The following is a 23973-nucleotide window of genomic DNA, read 5'->3' on the forward strand; positions in this document are numbered from 1 at the left end:
TCCTATTTCTCCACATCCTCTCCAGCATCTGTTGTTTCCTGACTTCTTAATGATTGCCATTCTAACTGGCACGAGATGGTATCTCGTTGTGGTTTTGATTTGCATTTCTCTGATGGCCAGTGATGATGAATATTTTTTCATGTGTCTGTTGGCTGCATAGATGTCTTCTTTTGAGAAGTGTCTGTTCATATCCTTCACCCACTTTTTCATGGGGTTGATTTTTTCTTGTAAATTTGTTTAAGTTCTTTGTAGATTCTGGATATTAGTTCTTTGTCAGATGGGTAGATTGCAAAAATGTTCTCCCATTCTGTAGGCTGCCTGTCCACTCTGATGGTAGTTTCTTTTGCTGTGCAGAAGCTCTTTAGTTTAATTCGATCCTATTTTTCAATTTTGGCTTTTGTTGCCTTTGCTTTTGGTGCTTTAGTCATGAAGTCCTTGCCCATGCCTATGGCCTGAATGGTATTGCCTAGGTTTTCTTCTAGGGTTTTTATGGTTTTAGGTCTAACATTTAAGTCTTTACTCCATCTTGAATTAATTTTTATATAAGGTGTAAGGAAGGGATCCAGTTTCAGCTTTCTACATATGGCTAGTCAGTTTTCCCAGCACCATTTATTAAATGGGGAATCCTTTCCCCATTTCTTGTTTTTGTCAGGTTTATCACAGATCAGATGGTTGTAGATGTGTTATTTCTGAGGGCTCTGTTCTGTACCATTGGTCTATGTATCTGTTTTGGTACCAGTACCATGCTGTTTTGGTTACTGTAGCTTTGTAGTACAGTTTGAAGTCAGGTAGTGTGATGCCTCCAGCTTTGTTCTTTTTGCTTAGGATTGTCTTGACAATGTGGGCTCTTTTTTGGTTCCATATGGATTTTACGGTAGTTTTTTCCAATTCCGTGAAGAAAGTCATTGGTAGCTTGTTGGGGATGGCATTGAATCTATTAAGTTACGTTGGGCAGTCGGGCCATTTTCACGATATTGATTCTTCCTATCCATGAGCATGGAATGTTCTTCCATTTATTTTTGTCCTCCTTTATTTCATTGAGCCGTGGTTTGTAATTCTCCTTGAAGAGGTCCTTCACATCCCTTGTAAGTTGGATTCCTAGGTATTTTTTCTCTTTGAAGCAATTGTGAATGGGAGTTCACTCATGATTTGGCTCTCTGTTTGTCTGTTATTGGTGTATAGGAATGCTTATGATTTTTGCACATTGATTTTGTGTCCTGAGACTTTGCTGAAGTTGCTTATCAGCTTAAGGAGATTTTGGGCTGAGACAATGGGGTTTTCTTTTTTTTTTTAATTTTTTTTTGTTTTGAGACGGAGTCTTGCTCTGTCGCCCGGGCTGGAGTGCAGTGGCTGGATCTCAGCTCGCTGCAAGCTCTGCCTCCCAGGTTTACGCCATTCTCCTGTCTCAGCCTCCTGAGTAGCTGGGACTACAGGTGCCCGCCACCTCGCCCGGCTAATTTTTTTGTATTTTTTTAGTAGAGACGGGGTTTCACCGTGTTAGCCAGGATGGTCTTGATCTCCTGACCTCGTGATCCGCCCGTCTCGGCCTCCCAAAGTGCTGGGATTACAGGCTTGAGCCACCGCGCCTGGCGACAATGGGGTTTTCTAAATATACAATCATGTCATTTGCAAACGGACAATTTGACTTCCTTTTTTCATAATTCAATATCCTTTATTTCTTTCTCTTGCCTGATTGCCCTGACCAGAACTTCCAACACTGTGTTGAATAGGAGTGGTGAGAAAGGGCATCCCTGTCTTGTGCCAGTTTTCAAAGGGAATGCTTCCAGTTTTTGCCCATTCAGTATGATATTGGCTGTGGGTTTGCCATAAATAGCTATTATTATTTTGAGATACGTTCCATCGATACCTAGTTTATTGAGAGTTTTTAGCATGAAGGACTGTTGAATTTTGTTGAAGACCTATTCTGCCTCTGTTGAGGTAATCATGTGGTGTTTGTCGTTGGTTCTGTTTATGTGGTAGATTATGTTTATTGATTTGTGTGTGTTGAACCAGCCTAGCATCTCAGGGATGAAGCCAACTTGATTGTGTTGGATATGCTTTTTGATGTGTTGCTAGATTCAGTTTGCCAGTGTTTTATTGAGGATTTTTGCATCGATGTTCATCAGGGATATTGGTCTAAAATTCTCTTTTTTTTTTTTTGTGTCTCTGCCAGGCTTTGGTATCAGGATGATGCTGGCCTCACAAAATGAGTTAGGGAGGATTCCCTCTTTTTCTCTTCATTGGAATAGTTTCAAAAGGAATGGTACCAGCTCTTCTTTATACTTCTGGTAGAATTCGGCTGTGAATCCATCTGGTCCTGGACTTCTTTTGGTTGATAGGGTATTGATTATTGCCTAAATTTCAGAGCCTGTTATTGGTCTATTCAGAGATTCAGCTTCTTCCTGGTTTAGTCTTGGGACGGTGTCTGTGTCCAGGAATTTATCCATTTCTTCTAGATTTTCTAGTTTATTTGCATAGAGGTGTTTATAGTATTCTCTGATGGTAGTTTATATTTCTGTGGGATTGGTGGTGATATCCCCTTTATCATTTTTTATTGCATCTATTTGATTCTTCTCTCTTTTCTTCTTTATTAGTCTTGCTAGCGGTCTATCAATTTTGTTGATGTTTTGAAAAAACCAGCTCCTGGATTCATTGATGTTTTGAAGGGTTTTTTCGTGTCTCTATCTCCTTCAGTTCTGCTCTGATCTTAGTTATTTCTTGCCTTCTGCTAGCTTTTGAATTTGTTTGCTCTTGCTTCTTTACTTCTTTTAATTGCGACGTTAGGGTATCCATTTTAGATCTTTCCTGCTTTCTCTTGTGGACATTTAGTCCTATAAATTTCTCTCTACACATTGCTTTAAATGTGTCCCAGAGATTCTGGTACGTTGTATCTTTGTTCTCATTGGTTTCAAAGAACATCTTTATTTCTGCCTTCATTTCATTATTTACCCAGTAGTCATTCAGGAGCAAGTTGTTCAGTTTCCATGTAGTTGAGCGGTTTTGAGTGAGTTTCTTAATCCTGAGTTCTAATTTGATTGCACTGTGGTCTCAAAGATAGTTTCTTGTGATTTCTATTCTTGTACATTTGCTGAGGAGTGCTTTACTTTTAACTATGTGGTCAGTTTTGGAATAAGTGCGATGTGGTGCTGAGAAGAATGTATATTCTGTTGATTTGGAGGAGAGTTCTGTAGATGTCTATTAGGTCCACTTGGTGCAGAGCTGAGTTCAAGTCCTGGATATCCTTGTTATCCTTCTGTCTTGTTGTTCTGTCTAATGTTGACAGTGGGGTGTTAAAGTCTCCCATTATTATTGTGTGGGAGTCTAAGTCTCTTTGTAGGTCTCTAAGGACTCACTTTATGAATCTGGGTGCTCCTATATTGGGTGCATATGTATTAAGGATAGTTAGCTTTTCTTGTTGAATTGATCCCTTTACCATAATGTAATGGCCTTCTTTATCTCTTTTGATCTTTGTTGGTTTAAAGTCTGTTTTATCAGAGACTAGAATTGCAACCCTTGCTTGGTTTTTTTTTTTTTCCATTTGCTTGGTAGATCTTCCTCCATCCCTTTATTTTGAGCCTATGTGTGTCTCTGCAGGTAAGATGGGTCTCCTGAATACAGCACACTGATTTGTTTTGACTCTTTATCCAATTTGCCAGTCTGTGTCTTTTACTTGGGGCATTTAGCCCATTTACAGTTAAGGTTAATATTGTTATATGTGAATTTGATCCTGTCATTATGATGTTAGCTGGTTATTTTGCCCATTAGTTGATGCAGTTTCTTCCTAGCATCGATGGTCTTTACAATTTGGCATGTTTTTGCAGTGGCTGGTACCAGTTGTTCTGTTCCATGTTTAGTGCTTTCTTCAGGAGCTCTTGGAAGGCAGGCCTGGTGGTCACAAAATCTCTCAGCATTTGCTTGTCTGTAAAGGATTTTATTTTTCCTTCACTTAATGAAGCTTGGTTTGACTAGATATGAGATTCTGGGTTGAAAATTCTTTTCTTTGAGAATGTTTTATATTGGCCCCCACTGTCTTCTAGCTTAGTTTCTCCCAAGAGATCCACTGTTAGTATTATGGACTTCCCTTTGTGGGTAACCCAACCTTTCTCTCTGGCTGCCCTTAACATTTTTTCCTTCATTTCAACCTTGGTGAATGTGACAATTATGTGTCTTAGGGTTGCTCTTCTCAAGGAGTATCTTTGTGGTGTTCTCTGTATTTCTGAATTGGAATGTTGGCCTGCCTTGCTGGGTTAGGGAAGTTCTCCTGGATAATATCCTGAAGAGTGTTTTCCAACTTGGTTCCATTTTCCCTGTCATTTTCAGGTACCCCAATCAAACGTAGATTTGATCTTTTCACATAGTCCCATATTTCTTGGAGGCTTTGTTCGTTTCTTTTTACTCTTTTTTTCTCTAACCTTGTCTTCTCGCTTTATTTCATTAATTTGATCTTCAATCACTGATACCCTTTTGTCCACTTGATCGAATCAGCTACTGAAGCTTGTGCATGCATTATGTAGTTCTTGTGCCATTGTTTTCAGCTCCATTGTTTTCTGCTCTATACTGTTTATTCTAGTTAGCCATTCATCTAATCTTTTTTCAAGGTTTTTAGCTTCCTTGCGATGGGTTCAAGCATCCTCCCTTAGCTTGGAGAAGTTTGTTATTACTGACCTTCTTAAGCCTACTTCTGTCAATTTATCAAAGTCGTTCTCCATCCAACTTTGTTCTGTTGCTGGCAAGGAGCTGCGATCCTTCAGAGGGGAAGAGACGCTCTGGTTTTTAGAATTTTCAGCTTTTCTGTTCTGGTTTCTCCCCATCTTTGTGGTTTTACCTACCTTTGGTCTTTGATGTTGGTGACCTACAGATGGGGTTTTGGTGTAGATGTCCTTTTTGTTGATGTTGATGCTGTTCCCTTCTGTTTGTTAGTTTTCCTTCTAACAGTCAGGTCCCTAAGCTGCAGGTCTGTTGGAGTTTGCTGGAGGTCCACTCCAGACCCTGTTTGCCTGGGTATCACCAGTGGAGGCTGTAGAACAGCAAATATTGCAGAACAACAAATACTGCTGCCTGATCCTTCCTCTGGAAGCTTCGTCCCAGAGGGGCGCCCGCCTGTATGAGGTGTCAGTCGGTCCCTCCTGGGAGGTGTCTCCCAGTTAGGCTACACGGGGTCAGGAACCCAGTTGAGGAGGCAGTCTGTCCATTCTCAGAGCTCAAACGCCATGCTAGGAGAATCACTGCTGTCTTCAAAGCTGTCAGACAGGGACGTTTAAGTCTGTGGAAGTTTCTGCTGCCTTTTGTTCAGTTATGCCTTGCCGCCAGAGGTGGAGTCTGCAGAGGCAGCAGGCCTTGCTGAGCTGCGGTGGGCTCCGCCCAGCTGGCACTTCCCCTGGCTGCTTTGTTTTCCTACTCAAGCCTCAGCAATGGCAGATGCCCCTCCCCAAGGCTGCTGCCTCGCTGTGGATCTCAGACTGCTGTGCAGGCAGTGAGCAAGGCTCCGTGGGCATGGGACCCGCTGAGCCAGGCGTGGGATATAATCTCCTGGTGTGCCGTTTGCTAAGACCATTGGAAAAGTGCAGTATTTAGGTGGAGTTGTCCTGTTTTTCCGGGTACAGTCTGTCATGGCTTCCCTTGGCTACGAAAGGGAAATCCCCCAACCCCTTGCGCTTCCCAGGTGAGGCAATGCCCCACCGTGCTTCAGCTCACCCTCCGTAGGGTGCACCCACTGTCCAACCAGTCCCAATGAGATGAACCAGGTATCTCAGTTGGAAATGCAGAAATCACCCATCTTCTGCGTTGATTACGCTGGGAGCTGCAGACCGGAGCTGTTCCTACTTGGCCGTCTTGGAACGGATCTGCACAAAGTAAAATTTTTATATCAACTTTTGCATAGACTGTTCAGGTTCATGTTACTTTTCTTTGCCATTGTTCTGTTGTAGGTATATGCCAATCTAACATCTTGTCAAGCTCTTGGAAATATATGTGTGATGAACATGAATTCTTACGACTTTGCCACATTTGATGCATGTCGACTATTTCAGTTTATCTTTGAAAATACTGCTGGACTGAGCACTGTTCATTCTATTTCATTTTGGTAAGGATATTTTGATTGACGAAATGTTATTTTGACTGAATTCAGTGCAGTTATTAATATATTCACAAATATTAATAAGAAATATTTATTCTCCATTATTAAAACAGTTGTAACTGTTTATAGGAGACAGAATCTTCCTTGGCTGTTTTATGGAGACCAGTTAGGATTAGCACCTCAAGTGCTCAGTTCTACCTCTCTTCCTACAAATTTCAGTTTTAAAGGAGAAAACCAGGTAAAAATGTCTAATATCATTCGAGGATAACTACCTTTTGATTTATAATTTTAAAAGGTAATAAGAAAGTTATAATTCTTACCTTTTTAGGTTATTGCTACAAACTCAACTAAATTAAATATAAATGTCAACTAAACTAAATATAAATATAAACTAAACTAAATATAAATGTCAACAACTTACAAGAACTAAACAGTATAGAGTTTAGCTGTTGTATTGAATATGTGGATACTTCTGGATTATGTGGTTATGACAAGAACTAATACTTGTAGGGTTGGGAAGAGTAGTTTTCAACACCAAATGCAAAAAATCTCTGTCCTGTTTTTCCATACCTTAAAGAAGTGCTTCCAAAGATTGACTGGGGCTCTGTGACATTGCTCAGCACTTCACAGGGCCAAATTCCCACCTCTAACTTTTTGACCTTCCAGAATGAGGAGATACTGTTCTCCCACACTGCCTCCTATTTAACAGGTTCGAAAGGAGTCTATCTGTCACTAGTGCTGCCTCTCAATTCTAGAATAATAATTTTCATGCAAAAAAACAGTCCAATTATTTTAGGTGTATTTAGTCATAGAAATAGATTAATTGAGCCTCAAAATAAAGGTAATTGAATGTAATTTGTCAACGATGAACATTTCTTTATAGGATGTTGTATGACTTTCAGAGTATTTGACCTGATTTTGCTCTTGTTTTCTTTAATCAGAATACAAAACTGAAGTTTGTTGCTGCTTCCTATGATATAAGAGGAAATTTTCTCAAGTGGCAAACTTTAGAAGGAGGTGTTTTACAGGTAAGCACAATTCTAGTTAAAGAATTAATAATGTGCATTATTTTTGCCTGAGGCAAAGATTAGATTATTGTATGAATAAAGCATCAGTTACACACTACAGTTGATTTTTTTTTCTGATGCTTTAAATTAGAATTTCTTAAGTCTCTTTTTTTTTTTTTTTTTTTTTTTGAGAGGGAGTGTCACTCTTTCGCCCAGGCTGTAGTGCAATGGCGCGATCTTGGCTCACTCAGCCTCCCGAATAACTGGGAGCTGGAACTACAGGCGCCAGCCACCACGCCTGGCTAATTTTTTTTTTTTTTCCTTGAGACGGAGTCTCGCTCTCTCACCCAGGCTGGAGTGCAGTGGCGCGATCTTGGCTCACTGCAAACTCCGCCTCCCGGGTTCACACCATTCTCCTGCCTTAGCCTCCTGAGTAGCTGGGACTACAGGCGCCCACCACCGCACCCGGCTAATTTTTTGTATTTTTAGTAGAGACGGGGTTTCACCGTGTTAGCCAGGATGGTCTTGATCTCCTGACCTTGTGATCCACCCATCTTGGCCTCTCAAAGTGCTGGGATTACAGGCATGAGCCACTGTGCCTGGCAAAGTTTTATTTCTTTAAAGTTATGACTTTAATTTATAACAGATGTTCCCTTAACTTTTCATATCCTTGATACATTACGTTAAGTATGATGTAGAGCATATATCCATGTTTGGGTGAGTATAAGAATAGAAAACAGTTGTGAGAGATATTTATGTGTTGTATTATTTTACTGTAGCTTTGTCCAGACACAGAAACAAGGCTAAATGCTGCTTATTCATTTGGAACAACCTACCAACAAAATGTAAGTTTGAACGATATTAGACTATATTTTAGCTTTATTTTTCAAAATATCATATCAGCAGTAATTGGAATAATACTTAAATTTTGAGATTGGAATTTTTTTTTTCTTGTTTTTTGTTTTTTGAGATAGAGTTTTGCTCTTGTTGCCCAGGCTGGAGAGCAGTGGCGCGATCTCAGCTCACTGCAACCTCCACCTCCCAGGTTCAAGCGATTCTCCTGCCTCAGCCTCCCGAGTAGCTGGGATTACAGACATGCCACCATGCCCGGCTGAAGACGGGGTTTCTCCATGTTGGTCAGTCTGGTCTTGAACTCCCCACCTCAGGTGATCTGCCCTCCTCAGCCTCCCAAAGTGCTGAGATTACAGGCATGAGCCACTGTGCCTGGCCGGAAATGTTTTTAATAGTGATGAATAATTTCACTAATTAATATAATTTTTTATTACCTGGGTACAGAAAAGCTTAATTTCAGTGGCGTAAACAAAGCACCTTGTTATCTATAGAGGTTTTTGTTTTGTTTTGTTTTGTTTTGTTTTGTTTTTTGAGACAGAATCTCACTCTGTTGCCCAGGCCAGAGTGTAGTGGTGCGATATTGGCTCACTGCAATCTCTGCCTCCTGGGTTCAAGCAATTCATGTGCCTCAGCCACCTGAGTAGCTGGGACAACAGGCATGTACCACCACACCCAGCTAATTCTTGTGTTTTTCATAGAGATGGTGTTTTGCCATGTTGACCAGGCTGGTCTCAAACTCCTGGCCTCAAGTGATCCACCAGCCTCGGACTCCCAAAGTGCTGGGATTACAGGTGCGAGCCACTTCGCCCAGCCTAGAGTCTTAAACATCATATAATACATCTTCGTAATAAATTGTTTATCTGCTTCTAGGCTTATTGGTCTTAAAAAGTAATGCTTACTTGTGAGCATTTTGAAATAAGGTAAAAATGCTACTTTTTTTTAAATGACTAATAAAGGTTACTCCCTTCTTCTACCCCCTAATAACAAACAAAAATAATTCCTTCATCTTCCTCCATTTTTTTCTTTTTCCTTCCTTCTCTGACATTCCTTCCTTTGGTACCTATTTTGAAATTACATTATCTTACTAAGGAATATTATGAGCCATTAAATACTTGAAAGACATGCATGTATTAGTCCATTCTCACACTGCTAATAAAAACACACCCGAGACTGGGTAATTTACAAAGGAAATAGGTTTAATTGGCTTACAGTTCAGCATGACTGAGGAGGCCTTAGGAAACTTATGGTGACAGGAAGAGAAATACTGAGCAAAAAAGGGAAAAGCCCCTCATAAAACCGTCAGATCTCATGAGAACTCTTTCACTATTATGAGAACAGCATGAGGGTAACCGCCCCCATGATTCAATTACCTCCCTCCAGTCCTTCCCATGACACATGGGGATTATAGGAACTACAGTTCAAGATGAGATTTAGGTGGGAACACAGCCAAACCATATAAATTCATTAGTCTGTAAAAATACATCTTGATAAAGTTCCACACACAACCATAGAACAAAACCACAACAAAAAATACCATTATGGAAAGTAGATTGGAAGAATCTACTAACAGTGATTACCTCTGGATAGTGGGGTCAGAAATTGTTTTTGTTTTCTTGTTTTTAATTTCCAAATTTTCTACTATGAACATGAATTTACTTCTTTTGTCAGAAATGATTTACATGTTATTGTTGTTGTTGTTTTTAAAATAAATGTTATTGTGCTTCTAACATAGGCCAGAAAGATCAACATTTATGTAATGCCTGTCTCTGTGTGCTCAGCATTTTATCATTATTATCCCATTTGATTCATAAAATAACTATGTGAGATACATAATATCTGTGCTTCACAGATAAGGAAATTATGCCAAGTAATTAGGTAATTTACTCAAAGACTTGTGTCACATAAACTGTGGAGCCAATGTTCCATCAGGTTTAAAAAGCATTTTTATTTCATTGAACCTGGCCAACTCTCAAGTTCTTCATAGTGTAGTAGGCAAAACAGTTATATAGACAAAGAATTGCAAAGAATACAAGTGTCATTCTATAGGTTTGTATAAGGTACTGATTCCTGGGGAAGTATAGAAAGGCTTCACAAAGTAAGTGATACTTGGGCTTGTATAATGAATATGAGTTTTCCAGGAGAATACAGTGGGGAATGAAATGTCAGACAGAAGCCACATTTGCAATGACAGAGAGGCATACAGTAGCATGGCATATTTAGAAACTACAAGTAGATTAGTATGAATGGACCACCATAGACAGATAGGGAGTAATGAGAGATAAACCTGGCTTGGTTAATGGAAGGCAGATCATAGACATCATTGTACAGCAGGAGAAAAAATTGGGAATTTATCCCATAGGACAGTAGTTTTAAACCTTTTCACTGATGTACACTTAATATTGAGAATGAAAACGTACCTCCTTCATCTGAGTTGAGGCTTAAGAAGTTTTCAAAGTTCTCAAAGCAGTTATTTACTATTAGTGTTTTTGGTCCTTATAAAATAATCATATTTACAGTATTCAGGTTTTGGAAGGCAAATGGAAATGCATATAAACAAGGTAGTATAAAGATATTTTGTACAACTAGAAAAACATTCTGAAGATAATAAATATGCTTGCTAATTTTCAATTGTGATTTTTTTTTTTTTTTGCTTTTTAGTACTTTAAGTTGCTGTTTTATGTGCTTTTATTTTTAATTTTACTTTTCAGTGTGAGATTCCTATCTCTAAGATCTTAATTGACTTTCCCACTCCTATATTTTATGATGTGTACCTTGAATATGCTGATGAAAATCAACATCAATATATTTTGGCTGTGCCTGTGTTAAACCTAAATCTTCAACACAATAAGATATTTGTGAACCAAGGTAAGACATCCATACATACCACTTTTTTCCCTGAGCAGAAATCAATAAATAAGTTAACCTACATGATAATTTAATAAACCACATAAGAAAGGTCATGAATTCTCTCTTATATGGTTCTATACAATGTACCAAAAAATAAAATAATATATTGATGGTGGATTTAGAAACTTTTACTAATTTTATTACCAGACATATCGTTAAGAAACTATACTGTTGCTGAGGGTATATCCTGAGAAACATTAGTATAACTGTAAATTGGGGCTTTTTCTTCAAGCTGTCCTGAATATGCTTTTTTGGACAAATTAGTTTCTTTTGTTATTACTCATATTATAAAATTCTGCTTTTTCAGGTAATTTGCAGGGAAAAGCCTTCCAAATTTATGCAAAGTTCAAACAATCAGAAAACATTCAAGTCCAAGGCGCAGTGGCTCACACCTATAATCACAGCACTTTGGGAGACCAAGAGGGGAGAATTGCTTGAGCCTAGAAATTCAAGACCAACCTAGGCAACATGATGAGAGCCTGTTGCTACAAAAAAAAAAAAAAATTATCTTGGTGTGGTGGTGCAAGCTTGTAGTCCCAGCTACTCTGGAGGCAGAGGTGGGAGGATCACTTGAGCCCAGGTTGGGAATGCAGTGAGCCATGATTATGCTAGTGCACTATAGCCTGGTCAACAGAGTGAGACCCTGTCTAAAAAAAAACAAAAGAGGCCGGGCACAGTGGCTCACGCCTGTAATCCCAGCACTTTGGGAGGCTGAGGCAGGCAGATCACGAGGTCAGGAGATCAAGACCATTCTGGCTAACACGGTGAAAACCTATCTCTACTAAAGAATACAAAAAAATTAGCTGGGTGTGGTGGCAGGCACCTGTAATCCCAGCTACTCGGGAGACTGAGGCAGGAGAATAGCGTGAACCCAGGAGGCAGAGCTTGCAGTGAGCCAAGATTGTGCCACTGCATTCCAGCCTGGGCGACAGAGTGAGACTCTGTCTCAAAAAAAAAAAAAAAGAAGAAGACATTCACATGAGTTAGAGAAGGCCATTGTCAGGTGTTTCTTATACTAGTAGCATTTTGCAGCCATCTTATCTAAAACAATAATTTTATCTTTTAAATTTGTACAGTAAACTTTTTTCTTTTTATAATAAAAGACAGCAACTCTGGCAAGTGGCTTCTAACTCGGCGCATTTTCTTAGTGGATGCAGTAAGTGGACGAGAAAATGACTTAGGAAGTCAGCCAAGAGTAATTCGAGTTGCTACCCAAATATCACTGAGGTAAACAAATGTCTAATGATATTATTTATGGGAAAATATAATGGAAGTGTTTGCCAGTCATTAGTAGATGAAAACAATAAGGACAACTGATTTGGAACAGTTGGTCAGGTTATTTTAGGTATATGTGTAGATTGGCATAGACCAGTAAAAGTGAATAGCCAAGGGGGAAACTATAACAGAAGAGTGTGAGGAGTTAGGTCAAAATTCACATGCCAGGTCCCCCTCTAGACCTGCTGAATTAGAATGGGCTGTGAATAGCTAAGTAAATACCAGTGAGCTGAAATTGGTGTTTTAGAAAGAGCTTGCCAGATGGTTGGTGATATTTAGGACTCCCCTATCCTCATTTCTTTCAGTGACTTTTGTTCTGGGTTTACCCAGATTAATTATCAACACCCCCCTCTTCTTAGGATAATCTAACTGTGATCGTACCTTAGGTTAGTACTGCACCACTTAAATTTCTCTTTCTTTTCCAGTGTGAGATCTCTAAAATCTTAGTGACTTTCCCATTCTAATGTTTTATGATGTGTACCTTGACTACACTGATAAAAATCAATACCATCATCTCACAGTAGTTTGGTACTTTGAAGTACTTCAATATACTTTTTTTTTCAGTTGTTTCATTTTGATTCTCATAATCTTATGAGGTAAACAGTGCAGAAACTTTGTTATGTATCATGCTGAAATCCAAATGTACTGTGTTTTCAGCATTTCTTCAATCTGCTAATATGGTATTCTAGTAAAAATGAAAATGCACCTAGTCAGACTTGATGTGTTCTTGATGAAACCATGGTGGCCCCTAGTGATTGGCACTTTCCTTTTTGAATTCACAAACTATACAGTACTAATGCATTGAATTTGGCAAAATGAACCTCACTTTGTGCCATAACCATATTACAGCTGACACTTTTTTTTTAATTAAAAAATTTATTTATTTGTTTATCTTGAGACAGGGTCTTGCTATGTTGTCCAGACTGGTCTTGAACTCCTGGGCTCAAGCAATCTTCCCACCTTGGCCTCCCAAAGTGCTGGGATTACAGGCATGAGCCACTGCACCTGGCTTGACATATATTGTTTTGTTAAGAATTCATCTTTCTCTTTTGAAATCAAGATCTTATCTGCCTTTCTTTAGGCTTCATGTAGCACTGTACTTTTGATTATTCCTCAAAGATAGTTTATAGTGCTTCAGTGATTTCATCTGTAAACTTCATAGGACTTGGATTGAGCTTCTAATTTATCTCAGATGGTATATTTTTAGTTTGTTTTTTCTTTAATCTTACACCATCAGATGGTATATTTTAATGTTCAAGTCTTGATCACTGAAGATGGCTTATGTTGTCATCATTAGTTTACGTGTAACCTTCCTTAGTCCTTGTTAACTGATTGGTTCTGAGATCATCAGACAATTCATACTAAATTCAAAACAAATGGTAAATTAAATGTATGTTTAAGGGCCTGGATATACTGAGTACTATAAATGTATTTTCTTTTAAATAGCGTCCACCTTGTACCCAACACAATAAATGGAAACATCTACCCTCCCTTAATCACCATTGCCTACAGTGACATTGATATCAAAGACGCCAATAGCCAGTCTGTGAAGGTGAGTTCCTGACTAATCAGTGCCCTTGTATGTATAAATAGAGTATAATACTGATTCAGTTTACATTTTGGTCAAAAGACAGTCTTTTTTTTTTTAAGTTCTAAATAAACCTTTCTCTACATATAGTCAAGTCTTAATTATTTTTTACTAATAATGGTAAGAGGTGAGTTCGTATGGATCCTGAGTATAAAAAAGTAAGAATGGATTATGTTTTTCAGTAGAAGTCTCACCAGCAGCCTAGTATCCTTGTTCGGGATACTGGGGTATGCTGAGATGTGCAGTGTCTGCTCCTGTTCTTTTTGGCCACCATGCTTTTGTTAAGATTTTGTGGGCCGGGTGCGGTGGCGAGCGCCTATAATCCCAGTACTTTGGGAGGCCAAGGCGGGTGGATCACCTGAGGTCGGGAGTTCGAGACAGCCTGACCAACATGGTGAAACCCTGTCTCTACTGAAAATACAAAAATTAGCCGGGCGTGGTGGCACGCATCTGTAATCCCAGCTACTCTGGAGGCTGAGGCAGGAGAATCGCTTGAGCCCAGGAGGCGAAGTTGCAGTGAGCCGAGATCACTTCACTGCACTCCAGCCTGGGCAAAAGAGTGAGACTCCATCTCAAAAAAAAAAAAAAAAAAAACTTATGTCTTTGCCCAGTTAAGCCAGGAACTCGGACTTTACAGTGGGCATATGTGTGCTCACCAATCTGTGACCTACTTAATAGAGACATACTTCAACAGGCAGAAGGAGATGATAATTATCAGCGTTATAGCTAGTACAGCTAACATGAACTAGAGGATGTAGTTTGGACCTGCAGCCAAATAGGTTTCCCACTACTTCGTCAACTAAATTAAACTTAACTACAGGACAGAAGGCCTCTTCTGCCCGGGTGGGCCTGTATATGGAAGCGAGACCTCTTAGGCTGCACTGCAGAGAATGAGCTTAGAGAAGGTTGAGCTACACATGCTCAGTTCCTCTTCTCAACTTCTCCAGTCAGATAAAGCATCTTGCTTTGAGGAGGGATAAATGAGAGAGGGATAGAGGTAAAAAAACAGAGGTAATTCTATATTTTTCCTCCTAGAGATTAAGTGGCTATTCCCTTCTTTCTGTAAAGACATGAGAAGTGGAGCATAGCATTTCTTACCTCCAAACTCTGTAAGAGCTTTGAATTTCTACTATTTTACTTCTGTATTTTAATATTCTAGTTCCTTCAGCCGGTGCTTTTGGCCTCTCTGTTGTGCTTATACTTGTACTTGACTGCTATTAGATTCAAACTTTAATTAAGTAAAAATACACATGTAGTATAACTTTTAAAGATTTTCCATCCTCATTTGTATTACCTAATCCAGTGCTAAAATTAGTTTCCATTGACCGAGCTTGCATACACTGTAATGAGAGGAGAAGAAAATCCAAAACATACTTGGTAACAACAAAAGACTGCCTGGTTTAAAACTTCCTGGAGTGGTGTTATGAGTAATCAAGAATATATTTATTTTCAGCTTGACGAACATAGTGAAATCCTGTCTCTACTAAAAATACAAAATTAGCCAGGCATGGTGGTGCATGCCTGTAATCCCAGCTGCTTGGGAGGCTGAGGCAGGAGAATCACTTGAACCCGGGAGGAGGAGGTTGCAGTGAGCCGAGAGCGTGCCATTGCATTCCAGCCTGGGCAACAAGAGCAAAACTCTGTCTCAAAAAAAATAAAATAAAATAATTGTGTGTGTGTGTGTATGTGTGTATGTGTATATATATATTTATTTTAATGTAAAACACTTCTGAGTCTTTTCTTTAAATATTATTCTTGTCCAAAATAATTCTAAACTAAGCCTTGATAAATTGAAAAATAACAAATAGAAAAAAGTTAAGTCCACTGGTTGTGGTGGCTCACACCTGTAGTCCCAACACTATGGGAGGCCGAGGTGGGCAGATCAGTTGAGGTCAGGAGTTAGAGACCAGCCTGGCCAACATGATGAAACCCTGTTTCTGCTAAAAATATAACAACAAAAAAAAATTATCTGGGCATGGTGGTGGTTACCTGTAATCCCAGCTACTTGGGAGGCCGAGGCAGGAGAATTCTTGTTGCTTGAACCTGGGATGTAGAGATTGTAGTAAACCAAGATTGCACCACTGCACTCCAGAGTGAGACTGTCTCAAAAGAGAAAAAAAAAAAAGTTAAGTCATGAAACTACATTGATGAAGTCTACCTCAAATTATTCTAATTATAAAATATACAATTCTTTCATCATTTCTTAATTTCTCATGGCAGCTGTTGCAAAATTTTACATCAGTTGTAAACATCCAGCTATGTCTCTGCTCTTTATCTAGTCTTGAGCAGATCAGGACCATCTAACATGAATTCCTTAAGATTTCCTCTTTAATATTTCAGAATCTCTGTTTCATTGTCCTTCCCATTTCTTGTTCCTGTTTCCAAGAAAGAAGGTCCCCTCCTCTCTTCCTAAACTAATCTTCTATCTAAACTCATTTATAGTACATTTTCCAATATCCTGTTCCATCCCTAATGTCTTATTCAGACAGCCTCTCTGCGAGTCCCTTTCCTTTGTTTATAAAAACTCTCAGATTGCCTTATCTTAAAAACAAACTAAAACAACCAACCAACCGAACAAACATTTTACTCAGTTCTGCCAGCTGCCCAGCTTGCTAATGTATCTCTTCATTTCCCAACCATTTACTCTTTCATCATTTGCAGTCTGGCTCTTGCCATTTACTTCTTTGAAAACCTCTTTCATGAAAGTCAGCGATGGTTTCCACGTATAGTGGCTTTCTTTACCTTGACATTTATACAACATTTGAAACTGTACTCAATGTCCTCCTCCTTCTTGAAACTCCCTATTCTGTGACCATGGTAAGACTTAAGTATCTTCCTCTCCTATCCCTCACAGTCCTCTTCTCTGACCTTTTACTAGGTTCTTTCTCTTGTCTCTTAACGTAGTGGTATCTTTAAGATTTTGTTCAGATCTTTGATTAATCTACGGTTTAGCAACTGGTGGTTTACCCAGTTGCTAAATTCCTAATGTACAAGTTTAGTCAAATTCCTCAGTTACAGAAGTCTATCAGAAAATGAAATATGATTAGTCTGTGCATGAATTTAACTTATCTCCTAACAAGCCCCGTTTTTAATGTGCGTGAAAGAGATATTTAAAGTAGCACAAATAATTCTCAAAAGCATATCTATTTACATGTAAGTAAAGGTCAACTCTAATAATATTGATAGTTAGAAACTATAGTGTTTATGGTAAAACCCAGCTACAAATGTGTTTTTATAAGTTTGTATTACATAATTTCAGTATAGCTAATTTGTTTTGTTTTAAATACCAGGTTTCTTTCTCAGTCACATACGAAATGGATCATGGAGAAGCACATGTCCAGACAGATGTAAGTTTATTTTAACCTATTAAAATATATACAGTGTATTTTACAATTAAATAATTTCAGATGTGCAAGAAAGTTGCTAAAACAAATTTGCCAGATACTCTTTTCCCAGCCTCCCCTAATGTTAGCATACATAACCTTAGCACAATGATCATAATCTGGAAATTAATATTGATGTAGTCCTATTAACTCATCTACATGCTATTTGAATTTCACTATTGAATTTTTTTCTGTTTTAGGACCCAATCTAGCGTCACATATTGCTTTTAGCTGTCATAGCTCCTTAGTGTTTTACAATGTGTGACAGATTCTTAGTCTTTCTTGACCGTAATACTTTTGAAGAGTACTGGTCCATTATTTTGGCCCTCAATTTGGGTTTGTCTGGTATTTTCCCATGATCAAATCGAGTTCATATAGTTTTGGCAAAGATGCCATCAAAGTGATGCTATAATAATAAATAAAAATAAGTATCTCACGGGGAAGATTCTTTGAAATTATGCAAACATCCTGCTTCTTATTCTTCTTATTCTCCCCCTTCTCGTTTTTTTTTTTTTTTTTTTTTTTTTTGGAGATGGAGTTTTGCTCTTGTTGCCCAGACTGGAGTGCAATGGCGTGATCTCAGTGATTCTGTTGTCTCAGCCTTCTGAGTATCTGGGATGACAGGCATGTGTCACCACGCCTAGCTAATTTTTGTATTTTTAGTAGAGATGGGGTTTCTCCATGTTGGTCATTCTGGTCTCAAATTCCCAACCTCAGGTGAGCCACCACACCCAGCTGACCCTGTTAATTTTATTTTATTTTATTTTAGATGGAGTCTCACTCTATTGCCCAGGCTGGAGTGCAGTGGTGTGATCTCGGCCCACTGCAACCTTCACCTTGCTGGTTTAAGCAATTCCCCTGCCTCAGCCTCCCTAGTAGCTGGGATTACAGGTGCATGCCACCACACCAGGCTAATTTTTTTGTATTTTTAGTAGAGACAGGGTTTCACCATGTTGGCCAGACTGGTCTTGAACTCCTGACCTTAGGCAATCCACCCACCTCAGCCTCCCAAAATGCTGGGATTACAGGCGTGAGCCACCGCGCCCGGCCCTCTAATTTTATTGAGTAGCATCCATTGATGATTCTTACCTGCAGAAAGTTTCACTGTGATATTTGCCTGATGGTGATTTTCTGTTTCCCTAATTACTTTTTTATTTATTTGGAACTTTACTATAAGGAGAAACTCTCCCTTTGCTCACATTATTTATTCAATTATTTATTTTTAAATCAGTGTGAACTCGTATTTATTTTATTCTAGTAATTATAATATGTTATTATTTGTTTTCTTGTTCAAATTGTCCCACATTTGGCCATTACAAGTTCCTCCAACTTGACTCCTGTGTCCTTTCAACATGTCCCACCCCACCATTTTTTTGAGTACTTCCTTACTTTCTGTTCACAGTGTTTTTGAACACCAATGAGAGAAATTACATAAATTCTCAATTGTTCTTTTGTTTTTTAGATTGCTTTGGGTGTATTGGGTGGGCTAGCTGTTTTAGCATCTCTTTTGAAGACAGCAGGATGGAAGAGGCGCATTGGGAGTCCCATGATTGACTTACAGGTATAATCTCAGCGGTTTTTAAATAATATTTTAATCTTTTGACTATTCTGGATCCTTTTCATAAGACACAGCTAGAGGATAAGTAAAGAAGTTGCATTGAATTTTTCTGGGGTATGTAATTAGGATAAGTATTGCTGGGTCATATGGTATATACGTACCTCATTTTCTTCCTACCATACTGTATGCCAGTCTATATTCCTACCAGCAATGCTCTTATTTCTGCACAAACTTGGCAACACTTGATATTTTTCCAACCTTTCCAATTTTTGCCAGTCTCATGGCATATAGTAGTATGTCACTATTGATTTCATTTTCATTTCTCTGTACTCTTCATATACATTTTAATCATTCAGGTTTTTCCTTCTGTTAACTGCCTGTTTATATCCCTTGCGTACTTCTCTACTATGTTTCCAGTTTTTCTTGTTTATGTGAAGGATTTTTTTTATTTTCTAAATAGTAACCCCTTTTTGGTTTCTGATGTTGAAATATATGAACAAATAAATATGTGACCCATCTGTCATTTTTATCCATGTGGTCCTTTGTTTAACAGAAACTTTCAGGTTTGTTTTTGTTTTTGTTTTTGTTTGTTTTTTTGAGACAGAGTCTCTCTCTGTCGCCCAGGCTGGAGTGCAGAGGCACGATCTTGGTTCACTGCAACCTCCACCTCCCGGGTTCAAGTGATTCTCCTGCCTCAGTCTGCTGAGTAGCTGGGATTACAGGCATGCACTACCTTGCCTGGCTAATTTTTGTATTTTTAATAGAGACGGGGTTTCACCATGTTGGTCAGACTGGTCTTGAACTCCTGGCCTCATGATCCGCCCACCTCGGCCTCCCAAAGTGCTGGGATTACAGGCATGAGCCACCACGCCTGGCCAGAAACTTTTAGTTTTGATATCATCATATCTGAATATTTTTTCAGTGCTTTTAGGATCTTGTTTAGGAAAACCTTCCCTTGTTTTTATCAAACATTTAAAAAATATTTACCATGTACCAGGCACTTTTTAAAGCTTTATGTATGTAATTTTCTTAATCCTCACAGTAGCTCTTTGAAGTTAGGTTATTATTCGCATTTTACACATGATGAAATTGAGGCAAAGGTTAAATTTTCTACTTGCTTGATTTTTACAGCAACTCAGTAATAGATATTTCCATTTTGCCAATGAAGAACATGAGAAAGGTTACAGGGTAACTTTAACCAGAGTATCTTTCTGATTCCAAAGCCAGTGAGCTAAGGAATCAGCAGGGGGACTTGATTTACTACTTGGGATAGTCCAGAAAGGCTTCCCAGAGAAGTGAACTTTAAGTGGGATTATCTCTTCATTCTACAATAGTCACTGAGGCTCTACTGTCTAAGTGTCTGGCACTCTGCCAGGAACTAGAGGATGTGATAGTGAGCAAAGACAGACATAGTCTGTGCTCTCAGAAATCATGAGAGCTTACCAGAGAGAGGAAGAGAAGAATATTTGGTAAAACAATGCCCATTTTATTCCACAAAGTATTCAAGATGAAAGTATGGAGTGATTAGTCATTGACTAACTACATGACTAGAACTGGCAGATGAGGCTAAAAAGTTAATTTTGGCCCATATTGTGAAAGACCTTGTGGATCAGGAATTTATATTGCATTGAGGAGTTGTTCATTTTTAACAAGGGAAGTGACACAATCCAATTCACATTTTAGAAAACTAACTCTGGTGTTAGTGTGGAGGAGAGATTAAAGGGGACTAAGAGAAAATTAGGAAGCAGTTCAATTTTCTTAGATAGTGAAAGATGAGAAGAGTTGAAAAAAGAGGCTACCAGGAATGGCCAGAAAGGTAAGGAACCAAAAGGTAGCAAGGAGGAGGAAGCAGGTCGTCTTTATAGCCAGATCATACGTGGATATGTGAAACGAGGTTTCAGGCTTAAGAAACGTAGTGGATGATGTATAAAAGTGGTAATATTACTAAAAGTGGTTTATACATTGAGTCTTAAACAGCTGTTAATTCTTTTTTTTTAATTGCAGACAGTTATGAAATTCTTGGTGTACTATGCTGGTGATCTGGCCAATGTTTTCTTTATCATCACAGTGGGAACAGGTCTTTACTGGCTTATTTTCTTCAAAGTGAGTGAGTTTCTGAATTTACCCCAACTGCCAATATCAGAATAATTGAAAAATTTTCTTTATAAAGGAACTATTTTTGTTTGGGAGAATTTTTGATCAACAGTATTAAGAAAAGTGCCCAACTCTCCATTCCTTGAGTGTGCTGAGCTTATCGATCACATCACTATCTTCCTCTTTTATGCTTTCTTTGGTTTTTAAATTGTGCTTAAGAAAAACCTTGTTCAATTGGAAGACTTACGTGGGAGGATCCTGTGAGTCCAGAATCGAGTCCTGCCCGGGCAGCATACTGAGACCCTCCTTTCCCCCCAAAAAAAAAAAAACTTTGTGTGATTATATTTAATCAAGTAATTTTTATTATAGGCACAGAAGTCTGTCTCTGTTTTGCTACCAATGCCAGTTCAGGAAGAACGTTTTGTCACTTATGTTGGATGTGCCTTTGCTCTGAAGGTAAGTTTTAAAGGACAGGTTACCAAATTTAAAAGGCCTGCTAATGAACTAATAAGTCTTTAAAATTAAAATGCTTTCAAAAATCTTTGGTGTGAAATTCACTTTGGTTTTGAAAGAAAGCATTGATTATTTTATGCAGTAAATTTACTTTTATTTGTAGTAGATACTCAGTCTGAAAATCTGCCTTAAATATTTTTTTCAAAGAAGCCATAAATTTGTATGGCTTATTTGATAAAATGATATTTCAGTATATAACTTTCCTTAAAGTCTGATGATACATTTACAATGGGACAAAATGTCTTCAGGCATGAATTTTGTCTCCATTAATCAAGGATAAAGTGTTGAGATCTTAAAGCTGTTTTGTCTGTCTCCAGATTCCTTTGCTCCTTTCTTCCTATGACCCCCATCCTCAACTCAGTGTTCTCTATCAATGTAGGTGAAGCTCTTTATATGCCTCTTGATAGTCCTTATCCCATTGTACTGTGAATATTAAGTGTCTCCTTTTTCCACTGGCTAGGAGCTTCTCGAAATGAAGTATCCCATACTTAGATTTTTATCCTTTATTTGATCAATAATGCAGCAACTAGAAAGAATGCCTCAGTTTAAACATATTGCTTCTATAAATGAGAAAGATGTGTTTCAACAACGCATTCTGTAAAAATCAGAAATCTTAATAGCAGAAATAGAAAAAACAGACAGAGCATTCAAAAACTTTAATTAGGAAAAACAAGCTATAGTTGAAAATATTTTTACTTATAAAGAAGTCAACTGATCTACAAAACGAGGTGTGCTTCTAGAATCTTTGGGAAAGAGTCAATTATATAAGTCCCTATGTGAGGAGGAAAAATGTCTCCTCTTTTCGTATTCCTATTTTAAAGAAATAAATAAAAAGGTAAGGTAAAGTAAAATGTATATGAAAATTCTGTGAATTTGGTGATTCCAGGTTATCTGATGAGCTTCTAATGATCCCCTGGTGGTATTATAACTTCATGTGAATTCACTTATAAACGTATATGTTCTTGTGATAACAGTATGTTTCTTAAAGAGTCAATATTGGTTTTATAAGCAGGCTTAATGCTGGTACTCTTTCAGGTGTTTTATTATATGTCATTCTCAGGCACTACAATTTTTGCATAAGCTCATATCCCAGATTACAATAGATGTATTCTTTATTGATTGGGAGCGACCTAAAGGAAAGGTTCTTAAAGCTGTTGAAGGTAAGTGAAATATACATTTGTACCAAAATTCTTTTGCTATCCTTGCAGAGCAAAGGAGGTAGAATTCTTTTACTCATTTTATTTTTCTGACCAGGTGAGGGTGGTGTACGAAGTGCCACTGTTCCTGTAAGCATATGGAGAACATATTTTGTAGCAAATGAATGGAATGAAATTCAGACTGTGAGAAAAATTAATTCACTATTTCAAGTACTTACTGTCCTCTTCTTTTTGGAGGTATAAACTGTTTGATGTGATTATATGCAACTTACATGTACCTTATAAATATTAAACTAATATAATTCCAACTAAGTTTTCATGACAGTGGAAGATTTCTCTAAAGGTTGAAATATTGTTGTGAAGCCATTAAAAAGGAGTGACTTTATGTTATATATTTTACCACAATTTTTTTTTTTTTGAGACGGAGTCTTGCTCTGTAGCCCGGGCTGGAGTGCAGTGGCCGGATCTCAGCTCACTGCAAGCTCCGCCTCCCGGGTTCCCGCCATTCTCCTGCCTCAGCCTCCGGAGTAGCTGGGACTACAGGCGCCCGCCACCTCGCCCGGCTAGTTTTTTGTATTTTTAGTAGAGACGGGGTTTCACCGTGTTAGCCAGGATGGTCTCGATCTCCTGACCTCGTGATCCACCCGTCTCGGCCTCCCTAAGTGCTGGGATTACAGGCTTGAGCCACCGCGCCCGGCCGGACACAATTTTTTTTTTTTTTTTTTTTTTAAGTTTACCATCTTAAGGATTTTTAAGTGTAGAGTTTAATAGTGTTAAGTCAGCCAGGCGCAGTGGCTCACGCCTCACTTTGGGAGGCCAAGGCAGGCGGATCACCTGAGGTCGGGAGTTTGAGACCACCCTGGCCAACATGGAGAAACCCTGTCTCTACCAAAAAATGCAAAATTAGCTGGGCATGGTGGCACATGCCTATAATCCCAACTGCTCGGGAGGCTGAGGCAGGAGAAGCGCTTGAACCCGGGAGGCGGAGGTTGCAGTGAGCCGAGATCGCGCCATTGCATTCCAGCCTGGGCAAAAAGAGCGAAACTCCATCTCAAAAAAAAAAAAGATAGTGTTAAGTACATTCGCATTGTCATGCAAAATCATCATCACCATTCATCTCTAGAACTCTTCATCTTGCAAAACTGAAACTCCATACCCCTTAAACAACCCTGTACCCATTCCCTGCTACACCTAACCCCTGGCAACCACCATTCTATAATACTTCCTGTCTCTGTGTGTTTGACTGCTCTAGGTGTAAGGAGTGGCTTTAAAACCAATAGTTCGTATCAGAAGTCCTCGGGGATCTTTTGTAAAATACCTATGCTCAGGCTCACCCTTAGAGACTATGTTTGATTTAGTAGCTTTGAGGTAACCCCAGGTATCTATATTTTGAAAAAGCTCCCTACTCCCTGATCCGTATTCTCCCCTGCATTAGAATCACTATTATAAGTTTGATATTTTTCAACTAATTTTTATTGAAAACTTACTATAGACTATGTTCTGTGCTAAGAGCTGGGGCTAAAATGAACAAGATGCAACATATTTATTATACATTTGCAGTTA

General features: G+C 38.6%; 1 protein-coding gene across 2 annotated transcripts in view; it reads left to right on the plus strand.

The window, feature by feature from the left end:
- The window catches only part of TMEM67 (transmembrane protein 67), a 65322-nt gene that overhangs the window by 22461 nt on the left and 18888 nt on the right, over window positions 1–23973 (plus strand). For both annotated transcript variants that reach the window (XR_012093727.1, XM_008001088.3), the window contains exons 8-20: window positions 5928–6082; window positions 6206–6314; window positions 7018–7104; window positions 7863–7928; window positions 10644–10800; window positions 11946–12069; window positions 13564–13669; window positions 16996–17052; window positions 18551–18649; window positions 20651–20749; window positions 21110–21196; window positions 22314–22413; window positions 22508–22647. Coding sequence is in view for 1 of the 2 variants with exons in the window: in XM_008001088.3 (XP_007999279.1) it covers window positions 5928–6082; window positions 6206–6314; window positions 7018–7104; window positions 7863–7928; window positions 10644–10800; window positions 11946–12069; window positions 13564–13669; window positions 16996–17052; window positions 18551–18649; window positions 20651–20749; window positions 21110–21196; window positions 22314–22413; window positions 22508–22647 (1386 nt within the window). In the remaining variant the exon portion in view is untranslated. The remainder of the gene's footprint in view (window positions 1–5927; window positions 6083–6205; window positions 6315–7017; window positions 7105–7862; window positions 7929–10643; window positions 10801–11945; window positions 12070–13563; window positions 13670–16995; window positions 17053–18550; window positions 18650–20650; window positions 20750–21109; window positions 21197–22313; window positions 22414–22507; window positions 22648–23973) is intronic.

Source organism: Chlorocebus sabaeus, chromosome 8, assembly GCF_047675955.1.
Source record: "Chlorocebus sabaeus isolate Y175 chromosome 8, mChlSab1.0.hap1, whole genome shotgun sequence".
NCBI lineage: Eukaryota > Metazoa > Chordata > Mammalia > Primates > Cercopithecidae > Chlorocebus > Chlorocebus sabaeus.